Source organism: Neomonachus schauinslandi, chromosome 4, assembly GCF_002201575.2.
Source record: "Neomonachus schauinslandi chromosome 4, ASM220157v2, whole genome shotgun sequence".
Classification (NCBI taxonomy): domain Eukaryota; kingdom Metazoa; phylum Chordata; class Mammalia; order Carnivora; family Phocidae; genus Neomonachus; species Neomonachus schauinslandi.
In genome coordinates this window covers 151,994,595-152,014,757 of record NC_058406.1, presented here as the reverse complement: position 1 = coordinate 152,014,757, position 20,163 = coordinate 151,994,595, and the positions used below count along the sequence as shown (strand labels likewise).

Genomic DNA, 20,163 nt, shown 5'->3' with positions numbered 1-20,163 from the left:
AGGCAGTCGCTTAACCGACTGAGCCACCCAGGCGCCCTGTTTGTTTGTTTTTTTAATGAGCTTTATTTTTGTGGACCAGTTTTAGATTTACAGAATAATTGCAAAGATAGTACAGAGAGTTCCCATATATCCCCGCAGCCAGTTTGCCCTGTTGTTTTCCATTAGTAGGGAACATTTACCATTAATGAACCAATATTAATACATTATGATGAACTATAGACCACAATTCAGTTATATTTCTTTAGTGTTAACCTAATGTCCAATTGCTGCCCCAGAATCCCATCTAGGACACCACATTACATTTAGTTGTCGGCTTACTCTCCTCTTGACTGTCAATTTCACAGACTTTTCTTGTTTTTAATGACCTTTTCGAGGTGCAGGAGTCAGTTATTTTGTGAGATGTCCCTCTGTTAGAATCAGACGTTTTTCACATGGCCAGGCTGGGGTTATGGAAGACCACAGAGGTCCCTGTTGTTCTAATCATATCACAGGAAGAGCACCTACCATCAACATGACTTAACCACTGTTGATGCCTTGATCACCTGGCTGAGGCTATGTTTGTCAGGTTTCAGCACTGTGGAGTTACTCTTCTTCCTCCTTTTCCAAAGTGTACCCTTTGGAAGGCAGTCACTATGTGCAGTCCACACTTAAAGAGTGGAGATTAATGCTCCATCTCCTTATGGGATGAGTATCTACAGAAATTATTCAGGATTCTTCACGGATTTGTCTCTTCTGTCCTCTGTATTTTTTCAGTAATTGATAGCTGCATAGACTCCTGGATAGTTACTTTATACTTTGGGTTATACTTCAATACTGCTTTATTCTGCTATTTTACCTGTTCCAGCTTCTGCCCACGGAAACTCCTTCAAGTTTGCTCCTGTAACTCTTGCACATGTCCCCGTTGTTGTTGTTTCGAGCACTTTCTTGTTTTCTGGTGCTACAAGATGCCCCAGATGCCTCTTCTGTATCTCCTGCTTCAGTTCTAAAAAATCAACTATGTTCTTCATGGAGCCCTGGTTGCTTTAGTTGGGGAATGGTTAAGAGAAACCAAGATCTCAGACTAGGTATGTTCGTTGCTACTATCGTGTTGTTGCTTCGAGGCCCTCTCAGCTGACAGAGCAAGTAAATATGTGTATACACATATCTATAACTCTCTTTATATGTAACCATCTGTATCTATGTTAAGCTAAACATGAGTTCATACCAAGATCTCCAACTATCATCCACCACCACATGGATCATTCCAGCCTACTGCCCTTGCTTATCCGAAAACTCTCACTTCAGGAAAGAAAAACCTGACTCCCATCAACTGCCATCCATTTACTTCATGTATCTCACCTACAGGCAGGCATTTACTAACCTTTCTAGATCTTAGACCAATGCTGTCCAATAGAACTTTCTGTGCTGATGGAAATGCTCTATGTTTGCTTTGTCCAATTCAGTAGCAACTTGCCACAAATACTGTTGAGTATTTGAAATGTGGCTAGTACAACTGAGGAACTGAATTTTAAATTTTATTTCATTTTAATTGATTTAAGTAGTCACAGGTGGCTAGTGGACATCATGTTGAATGGCTCAGCTCTTGGCCATTGCAAAGATATTGACTTTCCCTTGAGTGAGATAGGAAGCCATGAAGGATTTTGAGCAGGGCAATGGATTGATCTAGCCTACCTTTTTAGAATGTTACCTTAGATGCTGTATTAAGAATAAACTGAAGGGGGTCAAGGGCAGAAGCAGAAAGATCTGTTGTAAAGCTGTTGCAGTAATGGGGCAAAGAGAGGACAGTGGTTTGGACCAGGGTGATGGCAATGGGGGTGAAGAGAATCGGTAAGTTTTTTTTTTTTTAATTTATTTATTTGAAAGAGAGAGAGGGAGAGACAGAGAATATGAGCAGGGAGAGGAGGCAGAGGGAGAAGGAGAAGCAGACCCCCCACTGAACAGGGAGCCCGATGTGGGGCTCGATCCCAGGACCCTGGGATCATGACCTGAGCCGAAGGCAGACGCTTAACCAACTGAGCCATGCAGGCGTCCTGAGAACTGGTAAGATTCTTGATGTATTTTGAAGCTAGGGCCTATGCATTGTAAATATTCACCAGATACACACTGTGACAAAGTCCACTAGGAATTAAAATTTCTACCTCTTTGTTTCTCTCAAATCTGTTTTCATTTTCTTTAAGCCACTGACTATGCAATAGTAAGAGTTTTAGCCCTTCTGCAGAGGTACCATGTTAAAACCTGATTTCTGGCTAGTTTCCTTTCTCCTATTTTATTTTATTTAGATTTACTTATTTCAGAGAGGGTGGGGAAGGACAGAGAGAATGAGAGAGAATTTCCAGCAGGCTGAGCGTGGAACCCGACACGGGGCTCCATGTCAGGGGCTCTGACCCTGAGATCATGACCTGAGTCAAGAGTCAGAGGCTTAACCGACTGAGCCACCCAGGCGCCCTTCCTTTCTCTTATTTTAAAGAGAATGATGCTGTGCCTTATCTTCAAGCTGCTACTGTAAGTGTAGGGCTAGCTACACTTCATTCTTCATTCTTCAACTGTAGGGCATGGCTTCCTTCGAGGAAGGAAGATGCACTTTTCATTATCTAAATTTAAAACATATTTTTGATACATCCACTATTTAGCTTGCATAAAAATAATTGCCACCTTGGTCTTGGATCAATATTTGGGTGAGTAGGAGGGTGGGAAGGGCCTCACTGGGTTGCTACTGGGATCACATGTCAGCCTTACAGGAATTTTATAAGCCAGCACTGTCCAATAGAAATATAATGTGAGCCACTTATATAAGTTAAATTTTTCTGGTAGCCCGACTAAAAAGCATAAAAAGAAACAGGTAAAATTAATTTTAATATACTTTATTTAATCTAGTATACCTAAAATATTACCATTTCAACATATAATCAATATAAGGAGTTATTAGTGAAATATTTTACTTTTTTTTTTCCTCTGTACTAAGTTTGGGAGTCTGGAGTATATTTTATACTGATGGCATATCTCAAGTCAGACTAACCATATTCCCAGGGCCCATTAGTACTGGCCAGGGGATACCGTATCAGATCGCATGCTGTAAGCATCTGTTATGTTCAGACTTGGTGGAGGTGGGGTGGGGAATTAAATTCCTAACTATGCTCATCGTTATCACAGATACTATTGGGGAATGAGTTAAAGAAACATTGTATGGCATGAGTGGTGGGCAGTCTTACAAAAACAAATGAAAAATTAAAAGGTATCCCAAATCTACCAAACTCAGACTGGAGAGGTCAGTCTGTAGTATGTCTAATAGTATCTTCAGAAACCTATCCTGAAATAAACTCCTTCCTAAGAAAATCAGATCATCCCCTTTTCCTCCTTTTGGCCACCAGGAAGGGTTAATTTTAAATTAAGTACTAGAATGAGACTTGCCCTAAGAGGAGGCTTTGGTGTCTCATCAACCTTGAATTGGAGGTTCTTTGCCTTAACTGTGTGTTTTCTGGATCTTTCAGCTGAGGCGGGTCTTTGGAAATTGCCTGCCACCTTTTCCACCAAAGTATTATCTTGCAATGACCACATCCATGGCTGATGAGAGGAGGGACCAGTTGGAACAATATTTGCAGAATGGTATGTATTTGGATTTTATTTTTACAGATTTATTGAGATACAGATCCTATACTGTAAAATTCACACATTTAAAATGTGCAGTTCAGGGCACCTGAGTGGCTCAGTCAGTTAAGCATCTGCCTTAGGTCATGATCCCAGGGTCCTGGGATCGAGCCCCATGTCCAGCTCCCTGCTCAGCGGGGACCCTTCGTCTGCCCCGCCCCCCATTCTCTCTCTCTCAGATAAATAAATAAAATCTTTTTTAAAAAGTTGTACAATTGAATGGTCTTTAGTATATTTACAGAATTGTGCGACCATCCACCATAATCTAATTTGAGAACATTTTTGTCACCCCAAAAAGAAACCTTATACCTATTATCAATCACTCCTTATTCCTCTCCCCCACATGCCTCTATCACCCCCTATACTAATTTCTGTCTTAATAGATTTGCTAGTTCTGAACATTTTATATAAATGGAAACATACAAAATATGGCCTTTGTATTTGGTTTTAAAAATACTCTGTTTTCACATTTGCCTTTGGGTGCTGTATGTTGGCTTTGATTGTAAAAGTCAAAGACCTATTACCTGGATTGAGACCAAAATAGAGGGCTGAGATGAACTGTTTTCCTGAAAGCTCTCAGGAAATATCAGAGTTGCATTTCCATCTCTGTCCAACAACCAGGGAGCCTCAGAGGTCTGCGCTGACCCTAATGAGGCTTGCAGTACCCTGGTCCTTGGCCCTTGCCTGCATCCTGCAAATGCTGTGCACAGCAAGGGGGTTTCTCAGAAAGGGGGTTGGGGAGAAGTAGCAAAATTGGCATTCAAGTATTGAAAAGGGGAAATAGCATATACACAAAATATTTGAAAAGTAGATCCTGTCCGAAGAGTATAAAATGAAAGGTACAGGGCGCCTGGGTGGCTCAGTTGGTTAAGCGACTGCCTTCAGCTCAGGTCATGATCCTGGAGTCCCAGGATCGAGTCCCGCATCGGGCTCCCTGCTCAGCGGGGAGTCTGCTTCTCCCTCTGACCCTCCCCCTCTCATGTGCTCACTCTCTATCATTCTCTCTCTCTCAATAAATAAATAAAATAAAATAAATTAAAAAAAATAAAATAAAATGAAAGGTACATTCCCTTCCAGCCCAGCCCCCACCCCCTTAGGCCTCTAGAAGTAAACACTATGACTTATGTATTCCTTGGAAGCAGTTTTTGTGTCTACTGGTGTGTATGCACATCCCTGTTTGTTAAACACAGATTGGAATGTACTCTATATACTTTTTGGTACCTGATTCTTAAAAACTTTATTCTGAAAGAATTTCTGACTTACAAAAAGGTGCAGAAATAATGCAAAGAATTTCTGTATAGTCTTCACCCAGATTTCCCAAATGCTAACATTTTATATTTGCTTTATCATCCTCTCAATTTCAGGGTATGCGTGTGTGTATTATATATAATGTTTTGAGAGGCCTTTGTTACATACACAAGCCACTTTCCCCTTAAGTACTTCTGTGTGTATTCCCTAAGATCAAGGACATTCTCTTCTACAACCACACTATAGTTATCAAAATCAGGCAATTAACACTGATAAAATAATGTTATCTAATCTAGAGACCTTTTTCAAACTACACCAACTATCAACTATCCCACCAATACCCTTCATAGCACAAGAAAAAAATGTGTTTTTCTTCTGTAAGTTGATTTTTCCCTCTTAAAAATCTATATTTTATAGACCATTCTAGATCAGCAATTATAGACTTACTTCATTACTCTCATGGTGGCACTTGTTTCCTTAAAAAAGATAGTAAATAAAAATTCTAGAAGTCCTCTATTTCCCATTTGTCTTTTGTAATGGAGAATATACCTCTTTTAGACCTGTTAAATAAGCCTTTTCAAACTCAAAATGTAATATCTGTTGAATTTTTCTTCTCTCTTGGTTTGATTTCTCATGTCTTAGGGAAATACTCCTTTAACTGCTGGCCTCTCCACAAATGATCACAGTGCCTAAGGGGTTGCTTTTCCAGGCCTGGCCTTTGTGCACATCATGGGGATATCTCCTGCATCCTCCTCTGGCAAGGCAGAGCAAGGAGACAGTGTGACTTAAGACATGGGCTCTAGAGTCAGACCCAGAGTCAAATCCTAGGTTTGCACTTCACTGGCTGTATGACCTTGGGCAAAACATTTACCTTCTCTGAGCTTCAGTGTCTGTCTGTAAAGTAGAGATAATATTTATCCCAGGGTTTGTTGTGAAGATTAAATGAACTAAAATAGACAAAGTGCTTAGCATTGTACCTGGTTCTTAACAGTTGCACAGTAAATACTAATTGAATGAACCCTTTTTTCAACAGCTTTCCCCATCTCCAAGAATCCATGCTAACAATTATAATGTTAATTTGCATATCCACCACATAGATTCCAGAAAATAAGACAAGGGCTCCCCATCCCCCAAAATCATCTCCCTTAAAAAAGAGGGAATACCTTTTATAAAAAGTTTCTCATAATAGGGGGACTTTTTTCGTTACTTTCTTTTGAAAAATGTTGCATTGTTGGGAAAGATACAACTTGAAATGACTTCAGTCAGTGCTAGTTTTGAATGCTGGTAGAAGTTACAGTGAGGCAGTCAATTGAACTGGCAACAAAAAAAGAAGGGAAGGGAAGGGAAGAAGGAAAGAGCGAGGTAAGGAAGGAGGGAGGGAGGGAAGGAAGAAAAGAGAAAGAGAAAGAAGGAGAGAAAGAGAGAAAGAAGGAAGGAAGGAAAAGGCATGGTGGGGATGGGGGAGTGAAGGGAAAGAGAAAGACATTTGCTACAGATTTAGTAAGTACGTAAGTTTGGCTAGAGTGCGGGGTCCAGGAGAGGCGTTACAGGCAGGAGGGTAAGAAATGAGAAAGCAGGGCGCCTGGGTGGCTCAGTTGGTTAAGCGACTGCCTTTGGCTCAGGTCATGATCCTGGAGTCCCGGGATCGGGTCCCGCATCGGGCTCCCTGCTCGGCGGGGAGCCTGCTTCTCCCTCTGACCCTCCCCCCTCTCATGTGCTCTCTCTCTCTCATTCTCTCTTTCAAATAAATAAATAAAATCTTAAAAAAAAAAAAAAAGAAAGAAATGAGAAAGCAGGCTGGAAAGCACCTCCTACAGGAGTTTAGACTTCTCAGGGGAAAGCTTCTGCCCTTCTGCTCTGGCCACAGCACCTGAAATTGGTATCTGAGCTTTAAAAATCAAAAGGGAAATACTCTTATAGGTATAGAAGAATAGAAAACTTTAAATCTCTCTGACAGCCTTACAATCACTTCTCTGGGGATAACCTCTTGAGAGCTCCTATTAAGAGAGGTACTCTCAATCAGGGTTTCTTGGTTGATTTCAGATTTTCAGATTAAGAAATGTCTTGCCAAAGTGGGAGTCCAGGTCCAAGTTTTAAGATCTTTTTGCTTTTTCACATTGATTTCATCATCATCCTGGTAGGGGAGCAAGCTGGTATTGAGCGATATGGGGATGTGTGAATAAAGTGAGACTCCTGGGACTGATATGATGGGTTCACGTTGCTGTCAAGGCTGCCTGGAGGAGGCAAGCTTTGTGGATTTTCATGTATCTGCTAGGTCATATCTCCATTGCCCGAGGAGGCAGGGGTGCACTGGCAAGGCCTTCAGGGCTCCCTGGAGGACAGAGCAATTTAACAGAGAAGTCAACCCAGCCCCATGCTAACCTGGCTCACCATCTGTATTTTTCAGTAACCATGGACCCAGACATGCTGAGAAGTGATGTCTTCATTGACTTTCTAAAACTCGTACAGCTGGTAAGCATGCTCTTCTTTACTAAGATCATTATTTTGCTGCTGAACATGTCTCTTAGTTACCATGTGTGTGTTTCTGGCCATCGACCCCACATTGGGTAAAATATATTCATTTGGAGTAATTGGAGGATGGTTCCTATTTCAGTTGTTTTTTGTTTGTTTGTTTGTTTTGGGTTTTTTTGGAGGTTTAGATTCTAGATGGAAAAGAAGCATGTCACTTGACCTTTGAATTTAAGTAAGCAGATACCTTTTAAATCCTGTAGCCTAAGCATTGTACATCTCAAAACTGGCCATGAGAAAGAGAACCTTTCATCATTAAGGGCCTTCACAACAATTTGGGAATCTTCTTTCTGTAGATGGGATCCAGTGTGCCACAGTGAAGACATCAAGACAGCAGGAAGAGCTGGGCCAACTCTTACTTGTATCTTCTCTGCTCCTAACTCTGTTGTAAATGGATCACAGAGAAAATTCAATCTGAACAGAATGACATAGAGCAACTCCCTTTTCCTTTGTTGGTCTGCAGAACCACTGGCCACTTGCCTGTAGAGGTTGGAAGTTTGCCAAGTAGGCTTGGTTAGCACACCACTCATTCTCGTTGTACATGGGGGAACATTTTTATGCCTACAAGTATGTTCTTGACTGAATGGAAAGCTTTGCGAAGATTGAAGTCATAAGAATAACGTGATTTTATTGAACTGGATCCCTAGCTAGGGGAGGAATGATACTTTGATGGGATTTGTAAAAAATGGAAGCAAATTTCATTTATTCCGTGGGTCAACCATGTTGGTATAGTAACTGGTCCATTCAACCTGAGAAATGACCCTCAAGTCTCCCACTGTGTCACCGTTCATATTTTCACATATACTTGATGGCTCAAAAAATATATACTTTCTTTGAAAAGATTGTTGTCATAAAATTCAAACAGCACAAAAGGGCATATGATCCCACCACCGACCTCCAGCACGCCTCTTCAGAGACAGCTGTTTCCATTTAATGTGTGTTCTTTCTACATGTTTCTGTGCATTTACATGCATTTGTATGTATGCATATCCTTTCTGTTTTACAAATAAACACATACTCCATGCACTTACTGAAACTTGTTTTTTAAAATTCTGCATCTTGCCAATCCTTCTACATCAGTCCCCAGAGGTACATTTGGCCTCAGTTCTATCATCTTTTTTGTGTACATTATGACTTTTGCTTTCAGTGCTTTTTAAAAACCATTCATGGGTCATCAGTGTTTTGGAGCTTTGTTTGAGTGTCTTTTCTTCTGATAATCTGAAAGATTTTTGCCTGGTTTAATTCTGTTAGTGTTTTACCTTACCTTGCTTACTCTGATGAGATTTTCACTTTTGTAATGGCTTTATTTTTCTCTTCCGTGTCTTCCGTCAACTTTGTCAGCTTACTTTTCTACCTTTTTATTATCGTACCTCTTTTTTGAGGCCTTCAGCTATTCTTTGAGTGTCATCTCCTTAGTGGCATGGTGTGGGGAATATATTTTTTACCCCTAGTTGGTCACGATTCCTCCCCCACTTCCACGCAGGAGTTTTACTGGGGGCGCTTATTCTTTCTTCTCAGGCAATCACTCAGCTTTGGAAAGGGCTGTGCTTTGTGAGCAGCTGACACGTAGTGTTGAGGAGGAGCTGGGGTTGAGTCATTTGAATCTGTCCATTGTACTCCTGGATCTTACCTCTTGTTTCTGAGCACTTTCTCTGACATTCTGCCTGGAGGCCCGAGCAGTGTGTCTAGCCGAGAAACCATAGCCACGGGTGCACACAGCATGATCTAGCATTTTAAACCCTCTTACCGACTAAGTAGTCTTAGGACTGGCTTAGTGGTTTAGAGTGCAAGTGAGATGACCCAGGTTTAAATTTTGGCGGCCTGACTTCTAATTTGTACGGTTTGGGGCAATTTACTTAGCCTCTTTGTATCTCAGTTTCCCCAGCTGTAAAATAGGGAGAATCGCTCCTGCCTCACAGGGTTGTTTTGAGGATTAAGTAAGCCTCCAATATCTCTTAAAGCACTTAAATATCATCTGGCAAACTTAACACTTAGGAAGTACTTGCTACCATTAACACCAGTCCTTTCTTCTCTTCCCAACCATGTTAAGAGATTGCTTTCTGCAAAGATGATGTGTCTGCACATTTTTTGTGTGTGGCCTCCCCTGCCACACACAAAAATGGGTACATTTAAAATGGGTCGGCAGTTGTACTCCCAGACATACTAGTCCCTGGGGATTAACTGCTTGAAGACGGCTTCCGTGTAACTTGAGTTCCCTCGCACCTCGATACCTCTGCTTCTCTCCTCCCTGACCAGGTCCGATTTTCACTGCCCTTGGAGGCCCCCTCTGAAAACCCAGTAGTGGTTCAGGCTCGGGACAATTTTCAGCTTCTTCAAGGATGATTTTCCTTCCAGTTGTTTTCTCTCTGTCTCCGAAAGGAGAGCAGGACAGAGGTACCTTTGCTTCCAAAGATGTTTATAAAGGAGGTTGATGATTTTGAAAAAGGAGTTTAAGTCAGGAAGGTGGTTCTGTGCTCACTGCATCCCTGTCCTGCTTTATGCTGTCCTTTATCATTCATACATTGAACAAATACGTAGTGAATGCCCGCCGAGAGCCAACACTGCTCTAGAGGTGGGGGGAGACACCAGTAAATAGCAATCAGTCCAGCTCATGGAGTTTACTGGCTTGTTGGGGAGATAGAAAAGTCACTGGGCATGGCACTAAATGTAATGAATACTGTGAGACGGGACCGCGCACCGTGATGCAGGAGTGCGCGCCGGGAGACAGGGCCATGACCCAGAAGAAGGTTAGGGCTGTGTCGAGATTTCTGTCCTCTCAGCCACGGTGCAGCATGTGTGGGCCCTGCCACTCCAGTGGCTTTGTGCCCACTTCCCCCAGTGTGAAGTACAAATACCGTTCTCTACGTGTGACCCATGAGAAAAGGGCCAGGAGACACTGCCATAGGATGAGTGTGTGTCTGGGGGACCTTCTAAAGGAAGTGACAGCTGAGCTCGTATTGGAAGATTTCTGGGGTGGTCAGGGAGATCAGATCATACTCTAGCTTTTTCTTCCCGTTAGGGACAAAACAACAAACCACATAGTATCCGGCGTTCTGGAAGCCTCAGCACTGATACTAGTAAAAGGGAAGAAATAGCCACTTAGCACTAAGGGTGAGTCTACTCCAACTTCCAGGAGACCCTTCCCTGGCCACCTTGCAGGGCCAAAGTGATTTATTGGCGGTAAATAGATGCAGTCAATGCAGGAGAGCGTCGGCCCACCGAGCTTGCAGCCAGATTGCTAGTGCAGGGTGCACGGGAGCTGGGAGAACTGGAATGAGCAGTGGTGATATGTGGATTTGCCAGACTGTGAACGGAGCCCCAGGAACAGGGATTGGGCAGTTTGCCCAGCTCAGTATTCTACAGACCTGCATATTTTCACCACTTCTGGTAAGTGCTTGGCCCACACTTGCCAAGTGATTATTGCCGTGTAATCCCATGCTCCCAGGCCTGGCTCTCCAAGCTCAGCAGTACAAGAGCATCTTCTCTCTGGGCAAGGACACAGGACGTGAGAAACCTGAATGCATGAAAGCTTTCTGGCCCCTTCCTGAGGAAAGCCTTTATCAAGGATGATCATATGCAAGTTGCAAAAACAAGAAGGGTTTCCCTCTACAGGGTGATTTAATCTGGGCGAGGCCTGGTTCTTTATGTGCACTCTCTCCTTTATCCCCCACAACTTGTTGAAGGAGGTGCCATTAGGATCTCTTTTTCAGGTGAAGTAACTTGTCCAAGGGCATGTATCTCATACATGAAAGAGCTGGGATCTGAACCTAAGGAGCCTGGATCCAGAGCCCCTGCTCCATCGATGTTATGACGTATTTCTAGAGTGGTGGTAGCCCACCCAGCCCTGCCCCTAACCACGTCCCTCTTGTTTTGTGTGTCTAGACTCCCTTCACTTACTACATTCTATGTTTTTGCCCTGTGATCGCCTTGGAGATAGATGGATTTTTGAAAAGGCAAAATCAAAGTCTTTAAAGACTTTTTTAATGTTCTTGATTCTTAAACTGCAGTATTCTGTGGCATTATGTGAACAACATATTTGAGAAGAAGAAGACTGAGAAGGTATTTGGAGTAGCTTTTGGGCACCTGGGAAGTTAGGGGCAACCTACTGACTTGGGAAGTTTAGTTCACTCTGGCTTTGTTTGGGGGATCTGAGAAGTGACTATTTTCCTCCCTTCCTCTTAAGAATGTTTATCACATACTTGTGTGATAAAACCTCCATTAAAATCCCCACACTGTGGGGTGCAAAGAGCTTTGGAGTTGGTGAACATGCCAAGATGCCGGCAGGGTGGTGTGCCCAGAGAGGGTATGGAAGCTCTGTGCCCCTTTCCACATGCCTTGCCCTAATTCATCTTTTCCATTTGGCTGTTTCTGGGTTGTGTCCATAATAAGTGGATTATGGTAGGTAAAAAGAGCTTTCCTGAGTTCCGAGAGCCATTCTAGAAAATTACCAATCTTGAGGAGGGTGTCATGGGAACCCCCGATTTCTAGCTGGTTGTTCCGAAGTGTGGGAGACCTGGACTTGTGATTGGCATCTGAAATTGGGGAGGGGCCATCTTATGGGACTGAATCCTTAACCTGTGGGGTCTGTGCTCACTCCAGATAGATAGTATCAGAAGTGGTGTGAGTGGAGAAAAGCCGTGTTTTTCCTTATAGCATCCTGTGAGCAATGTTAAGGCCAGCGCTGGTGGTATAGTGGGGAGCATGGCTGCCTTCCATGAGCAAGGGAAGGACACTGGAGGGTTTTAAGCAAGGGGAGGACATTTTTAGGTTTGCATTTTAAAAATATTTCTTTGGCTGCTATGTGGAGAGTGCTCTGTAGTGGGGTAAGAATGGAAACCAGGAGGCCATTGCAGGAGTCTAGGGAGAGGAGATGTCAGTTGGGTCTAAGGTGCTGGTGGTGGAGACGAAGAGTGGATGGATTCAAGAGATGATAGTGTTAAGATGTAAAATATGCACAACTCAGAACTTGATTGGATATGAATGTTAAAAATATCTTCCTGAATCTTCTCTTGAATCCTTTATTTCTTATCTGTTGGCGCTCATTCTAATCCAAGGTACATAACTTCCTCCTCATTCCTCATGCTAGCAATAACAAAACAATATAACCACCAGTTGGGTGTTTGCAGTGAGTACCATTTCAAGTTCCACACATTGCATCCTTGAATCTTGTCCACAGCCCTATGAGGTGGGCACTATTACCATCCGTATTTTAGAGCTGAAGGAATGAGGAATACAGGGGACAAGTAACCTCTCCAGGTTTGCAGAAGGTCCCATGTGGTGAGTGCAGGAGCTGGGCTTGGAACGCTTTTCCTCACATGGTTCAGCCCAGTCCCTTGGTACCTCCAAGGGGATTGTTGCAGCTAACCTCTGAGTTCTACCCCCTCCCTCCACCCCACCTTCTCTTCCCACGCATTTTTGCCACACTACCAGACAGATCTTTCTGTAACGCTCTTTCCATCCTTCTGCTTCCTTTTGCCTTTTTAATAAAATCCTCAAGTGTCTGATTTCAGGGCCCTCTATAATCTGACCCACTCTGCCAATCCAACCTGCTTTCTCACTTTTGCAGAAGAATTTAATAAAGGATGTATTTATATCATTTTTGCTGTTCATGTAATTTAGCTATCTTACCAGTCTACAATTTAGTTTGAGTTGAGAGTTGCACTGAAGTAATATAAATTAATGCTAGGCTTTTCTTTAAAATCTGACCAAAAAGTAATGGCATTCCTTTCATTCATTTTGAGTGTTTTTCCCCTGAGGTAAGAGATCTCTGTGATGATAGGCCCCGAAACTTGAAGAACCAACATCTAGGCAAAGATGTACCTAGACAGGGACTATTTACAACAATTATTTTGGGGGAACCCATAGAAACTTAGTAATTGTACGTACATGGTGGGGAGGGGGTAGTTAAAATTTAAAGTCAAACCTTGCCCTTTGATAATAAAATTAGGAAAAATAAGCCTGTCAGTAATGTGATCGGCCTTTTGAGGTACCTGGATAATGCAATTGAGTTGTTGGATTCCCTCAGTTCCCTACGAAACCTGATCTGTTGTATCTGTGAATGTGGTGGGGGTGAGGAAAGGGGAGGTGTTGCCTGTTGAGGGGAAAGGTCCCAGTTGGTCAGCTCACCTGAGTCCAACTCTGTGATCTCCACACCATCTTAGGATTGGCCCTTTGGTTCTTCTCTCGCCCAGCCCGATACCAGGAAGGCAGTAACCTGGGCTGGGGGCACATTGTCTAGGCACCCCTGTATTACTAATATTCTAGCTTATATGGTAGGCTTAGAACACAGACAGTGATTTGAGTGACTCTTTTCTCAGTTCTCTCCAGGATGTATTACATACAGATTACATTCTAAATGCCTAGGAGAGAAGTGAACTCATCGCGTACAGTAGATGTTTTGGTGCATTAGGGTTTAATCCTATCGTAGAACCTGGGAACAGAAAGGCTGTGACCTGAATCAGCCTCCCAGAGATGAGGCAGCCCTGTGGATTGACAGCATCCCACTTGGGAGGTGCTAAAAACAGCCTTCCCCCAGACACAGCTGCCCTGTGAGACTCAGCTGGGCGGCCACTGGCCATGCCTCCTCCGGGGGTCCCTCTCTCTGTGGTCACTGAGCACCAATTGCAGCTTTACACTTTCCCAAACTCTGAAGGCCTTCCCAGTGTCTCTAGCATGTCCTTCACATTTTAGAACATTCCATCCAAGAACTTCACAGGCCCCCAGGTTTGCGGTCTCCTCTGGCACACACACATCCCCTTGCAGAATGCTTAAGTGCAAGCAAAGCAGGACTGAGCTGGGGGTGCTGGTCCTCAGCTGGACATTTACTCACCAGAGAGTGACGTGCTTCCTCATTCAGGCTTCATGGTTTGCCCACTTCAGATTTTTGCTATAGCAGAATCATAAATTATTGCAGATTATGGACTTTTAGGGATGCCTGGAAATACTCAAAATGAGAATTAAAATCTGAGATGCCCCAGGGTCACATGGATAGGTTTGGTTTTTTTCCCCCTAAAATGGATGCCTTAGTGTTTATTTGGAAATTATTCAAGCTGCATGTCATTGCTTTGTCTTGGCCTCTCCACACGCCTCCTCACCCCACCCTGCCCCTCAAGACAACATCCCCCAAATTTCTGCAGTCAGCTCTGTGTGTTTCTGGATACTGTATGCCTCAAGGGTCCAGGTAGAAGACTGACTGTTCCTGCTCCGGGTGCCCCATTGAAGGGCACTGTGGGGCTCACTGGACTTTCTTTTGCTTGCAGGACACATTTAACATCACTACCAAGACAGCCTCTCTGGATATATTTCTGCCAGATGGAAGGAATATTCCAGTCGAAATTCTAACATCAGATACTGCTGAAAGAGTCCTAGAGGTAAACTTTGTCTAAACTCAAGAACCAAATTTAGGAATCATTCTGTTTGAAGGCAGGGACTAGGATAAGGTTACCTTCCAGAAGCTTCCTCCCTATCATTTTACTCTGGATGACACATCTGTTGAGCTGCTGGGATTTTCTGGAAGATGGACCAAGGAATCTGAGCTACAGCCAATCCTCCACAGCGTCTTTGGTTTTACTCTCCTTGTGGACGTCAACTTCCCAGACATCTTTTAGGCCCTTCCTAAGGCTGCTGTCAGTCACCTGGGATTCAGCCAAGGATGTACCCTGGAAATATGCCAAGTGCTTTATTTTGGGATGCCTCATAGTTGGGAGCAGGAAAGGGAGTGGAGTCCAGATGAGTCTGAAATAGGCCGTACCCAGGTAGGCTGGTGACAGGTTCTGTCAGAGTGACAAAGGAACTCTTAAAGGCTAAGAGTTGTCCCTCCTCCCCCACCCGGAAAACCCCTGAAGCCAACACCCTAGCAGGTCTAACTCTGGGTCCAGAGGGCCAGACCTGAATTCTAGTTGGTTCTGTGAAGAGTCTGAGGACAAGACCCAGAGACTATCCTCCCTGTCTTTAGATGGCGGCCGTTACCAGCTCTGTCCCCGGGGCCTTTTCTCCCTCCCCTGGGCATCAAGGGGACACCAGCTTCTCACACCCACACACTGTTCCCAGGTCCTTTTCCTTTGGAGGGTTTTAGTTCTAATCCTCCAGAGAAGTATGTGAGGGAAAATATAAAGTTATAAACAGGTGGATGTCAGAAAGTTTCTAGGACTTTCCCAAGGACAGGACATTCTTGTGCTGGGGACATGGTACCTGACACCTTCTGGGCAGGAAACAAGCCCTCCCTGTTGCGTTCCCAGCCCTCGAGCCCACCTTCACCTGAAACTGTGGGGTGGGTGGACGGCCTCTCCCTACATCATGGCTCCTCATTCTAGCTTGGAGATTCAAGCCGGTCCATGCCCTCCTGGTCTCCAAAGAGCAGTTTTGTCCCCAGACTAGGACATGTCCCTTCTCTAGGGTCTTGGCTCTGCCCAAGAGTGATCATTTTCGACCTTCCTTCCTATGAAAGTCACTGCACACAACCTTTTCTTGGCTCCTGTACAGCTGTCCTGGTTGAACGGGATCAGCAGCCACCTCATTGCCAAGGCTATCCATTGAGAAGTTACCCTAGGGCCCCCCTCCTTCACCACCCCCAACCCCCCAAATCCTACTGACCTTGGGTCCCAAGTCTCTCTCCTAATAATTCCCGTCTTCTCATTTCCTCCTCTCCAACCTCACACCCTTAGTTTGAATCCTCATTTCTCAGCTAGATTTCTATAGCAGCTCCAAAACCAATCCCTGCTTCCAGCATTGCCAGTCTTCAATACCGACCTCCAGAATGACCTTTCTAAAAAGACACTTAATGCCTGAGGGGATTTATACCAAAAAACCCCCAAACCTCTCAAATATAAAAGCACTGTTCCCTAAATTGCCCTCGTGGGACCTACACAGTGAGAGACTGACACATCAGTGAGGGGAGGAGGACAGTAATAGGAGGGCGCAGGCCGCAAACACAGACGCCTCCAGGGCCAGGCCCGTAACGCAGGGGTGCAGATGAGGGACGCGAGATAATTTGGGAATGGTGGGGCCCGTGGAGAACTGGAGAGCCCCTGCCCTGCCCGACAGCATCATTATTGACCTGTTTTCCACATACTGGGCTCACTGGCCTGATTAGACATACCTGCAGCTGAAGTTGGCTGCCCGGTGGGCGTCTGGGGTCTCCTCCCTGCTGGGGTTAGGGCAAGAGCTGAATTCAAGTGACAGCACTGCCACGTCATAGCTGTGTGAGTTTGGGTAAGTTGCTTAACCTCTCAAGACAGTGTCTAAGTAATTACAGAAATAGCTCATGTTCCATCAACAGTGGTGGATATGGTTATTTCTCATTATAGGTATTATTATTGATGTCGGAGAGAGTGTTGAGCCAGTATTGAGTAGAGTAGTAAGTCTAGGGTTCCACAATACCATCATCTCTTTGGCCCGGGTCCCCTTGTAACTAATAGCGAAGTTTAACGAGGTGCATTTGTGATCTCAGAAAAATATACTTTCCCTCTTCTAATCACACCGACTTGTGAGAAATTCAAACCGCTGACACTGACATCATTAACATCAGCTAAGTTTACCTGGAGGTTCTGGCCTTGAAGTGGTGGCGTTTCTATAAAAGGTAAAGTGAGCAGTTGGCCAGGCAGGCAGGTGAGTTCTCTTCCAGGGGCTGGGAACTTCTCCAGCTTGCATAAAAGTGTAATTTAAATTTTGTGATTGAAAATCATTGTTTATATCTCCTCAAGCATACTCGCCCCAACTCTCCACCTCACCGCCATCCTGCTGGGCTCCTTAAAGAACCAGCAACAAGCTAAAATCTCATTTTGGTTTTTAACTCATTTGCACTAATGTGGTTTTATTGGTGGTGGCTGTATGTGAAGTATCCTTAACATTTGCGAAGAAGAAAATATTACCGTGTCTCTTTTTGTTGATGCTTACTCCTCTCGAAAGAAGGTATGTGTGTTTATGTCTTTATAAATTATAAAAGGCTTCTCCATTCTTCCTCCCCCCCCCCCCCCCCCCCAACTCCTTTATCTGCCCTGGCACGTAAGCTTGCTATTTTCACTAAACAAGTCAGAGAAGAGAGAAATCAAATCTGAATGGATATGGATCACACTCTAGGAAAAGATGTCTTTGCGACCTGTTCCATCCCAGCACACCCTCACCCCTGCATACACAGGAACGCTGGGTTTTGATTTGGAGGTTTTGCACGGGCATGGGGATGGGTGAGGTAGAAGGAAGGCGAATGGGGACAAGCCTTGAGTGAACGTGTGAAAAGATCCCAGGCTCTTCTTTATTTTCAAAGCTATGCCGAGAACACCCACTCATATCATCCACCTAATAGGACTGTCTCATGAGGTAATTTACAGATCTCTGACAAGAAAAGTACCCCTTTGAGCCTCGTATTTGCCACCTTGAGAACTTGGAGCTGTGGTTAAAGCATCAGCTCACACACACGACAGGAAAGGTGAAGCCTTGAGTGTCACAGAGGTGATCTAGTAAATTCAGGGTGTGCAAGCAAAGAAATCACTCTGGAGCCCAGGCTTCAAGAGGGAGCGTCTGGGTGGGTGAAGAAGGGGAGAGTGTGGTAACATGGACATTCCCACTAAGGGAAGGTGAGTTACTGTAAGACACGATGAGGTTCCAGCCTCATGACCCACTGGCAAAAATGAAACCATTGGAATGAAAGCCATTTGACAGAAAGGCCAGGGAGGAACATGAAATGAGAGCAGCCTGTGCCTGGGATCTGAGGTTTCACTGAGCAACTGCCATACAAATTAGACTTGACCATCACAGGAGACGTCAGACAGAGGCAGGCCCAGGGGGTCAAGGACGGCCAGTAGCTCATGCACTTTCACCTGCCAGCCAAGGGGCGGGGCACGTCCCTTCTCCCAATGTTGGATAAGCCAGCCCATAGGAAGGTGATCTGGTGTGGGGGCCCCAGCGGCAAATGTCGCAGAAGGACAGACAGACATGGAGAATGGCTGCTGACCTCCAGTGGGCTATAAAGACCAGATTCTCTGGGAGACACATCTTGTGTCCAAGATGGACCAACCAGCCTCGGCAGAGGCCAGTTCGTGTCCGTTGTGTTGGGGCTGATTTTTATTTTCTTCACTCTAATGTTTTTAATTTCTAAATTTTCTAAAATTAGTATTAAAGTTTTAGATTCAGAAAAGATTCCTTTTAATGTCGGCAGCCCCTTAAAGCTCCCTCTTATCGATGTTTACAGGCAATTTCAAATCCTGCACATCACCGTAAGCGTGGCGGACACTCCTAACTTTTCTTGTCTTTGGTTAAAGGTGGTGTCGCACAGAATGGGACTGTGTCAGGAGCTCTTGGGCTACTTCGGCCTCTTTCTCATTCGGTTTTGCAAAGAGGGCAAACTCTCTGGTAAGGAGAGAGGGAACGCAGGGCAGCCAGGAGCCGGGGAGGGCCGGTGTGGGCGGGCACTCAGCCCACAGGATGCGGGAGATACAGCCGAGGGCAGGGCGGCGTGTGGGCCTTACTACTGCCCTTAGCCCCTGGATCAAAAGTGGGGGGATGAGAGGTTGTGTCAGTGTTCAGGGTGAGCCGGGGATGAGCAATTCCCCGGAGAGGTGGCATGGGCAGTAGCAAGACGTCAGGTCCTTCCAGCAACTGCACTTGGTCTTGTGCCTGCCCCAGCCCCAGGCCTAATGTCCGTCTCGCCTTGACCCTAGCCGCTGACCACCACCCATCGCACAACCCCCTCAGAAATGGAGTGCTAGACTCCAGGTGTCAGGACATCTCATCACACCATCACTTCTCCTTGTTAAGGAATGTTGGCTATAAAATGTGGATGCTATAGATAAGTTCTCAGATTCTTAAAACACACATAATGAGGTAGTGAAAGAGGACAGTATGATTCACATCACTTTTGCATTTCTCTCCAGTGTATGTCTAAGACATTACAAGTTATTTACTTGTGAAATGGTATCAGTTATCTGAAGGTAGTTTACATATGTTCTCAAGAAGCTGCAGAGAGGTGGTCTTGAGTTGGATGTCAAGGGGTTTGTGTGGCAGCTTGGCCACTGAGCTCCGCTGTATGCTGGCACGGCAACAGACCTCTCTGGACCTCAGGTTCTTCTTCAGTACCACAGGGTAAAATATCCCCTACTAAAGGTGTTGATATTTTATGAGGATCAAATGCTATTTATCTTTTGAAGGAATTTCGGAAAGTTAAAAATTGTGTACAAATGCAAGGAATATTATTGTTGTGATTTTATTCTTTCTAATGGTAATGATTTATTTTCTCATTTCAAAGCCTCAGTATGTAAACTATATGTGCTGTTTCAACCAATAAGACTCTCTTTCCCCTTTCTCTAGTCATGAAAAAATTGGTGGACTTTGAACTCCCTTATGTGAGTCTTCGAAGCGCTGAAGTAGAAAACTGCAAGGTCGGACTCAGGAAGTGGTAAGCATTTATGGTGATGGTAGGTATTTAAGGATGTTTTAGATTCCTGCTGAGAATTTGTTGGTCTCACCCTGTCTGCCCACAACCTAACAGCTAGAGAGGGACCAGGAACTTGGAGACAGTTGAGAGGAGAGCAATAAAGAAGAGAGAGTGGAGAATGAACCAGAATATTTGTCCTAAACAATAGGATGTTGAGGATGACTTTCACTGGTCTCCAGGAGGTACTTGAGGGTTGTCATGAAGATGGTGGCCATGAAGGCAAGGCTTGAAAAGTAAGTGCTGTTGGGGTGGGGATCGAAGCAGGAATGATGAGAAACTGCAGGTTGTAGGCTTGCTTTGGAATGGGTTACCAA

The 20,163-nt window shown here is 44.5% G+C and overlaps 1 protein-coding gene across 1 annotated transcript in view; it reads left to right on the top strand.

The window, feature by feature from the left end:
- Positions 1–20,163, top strand: part of SNX31 (sorting nexin 31) — a 56,449-nt gene that overhangs the window by 6,571 nt on the left and 29,715 nt on the right. The window contains exons 3-7 of the mRNA XM_021688652.1: positions 3,489–3,603; positions 7,301–7,365; positions 14,682–14,792; positions 18,678–18,768; positions 19,723–19,810. Coding sequence (XP_021544327.1) covers positions 3,489–3,603; positions 7,301–7,365; positions 14,682–14,792; positions 18,678–18,768; positions 19,723–19,810 — 470 coding nt within the window. The remainder of the gene's footprint in view (positions 1–3,488; positions 3,604–7,300; positions 7,366–14,681; positions 14,793–18,677; positions 18,769–19,722; positions 19,811–20,163) is intronic.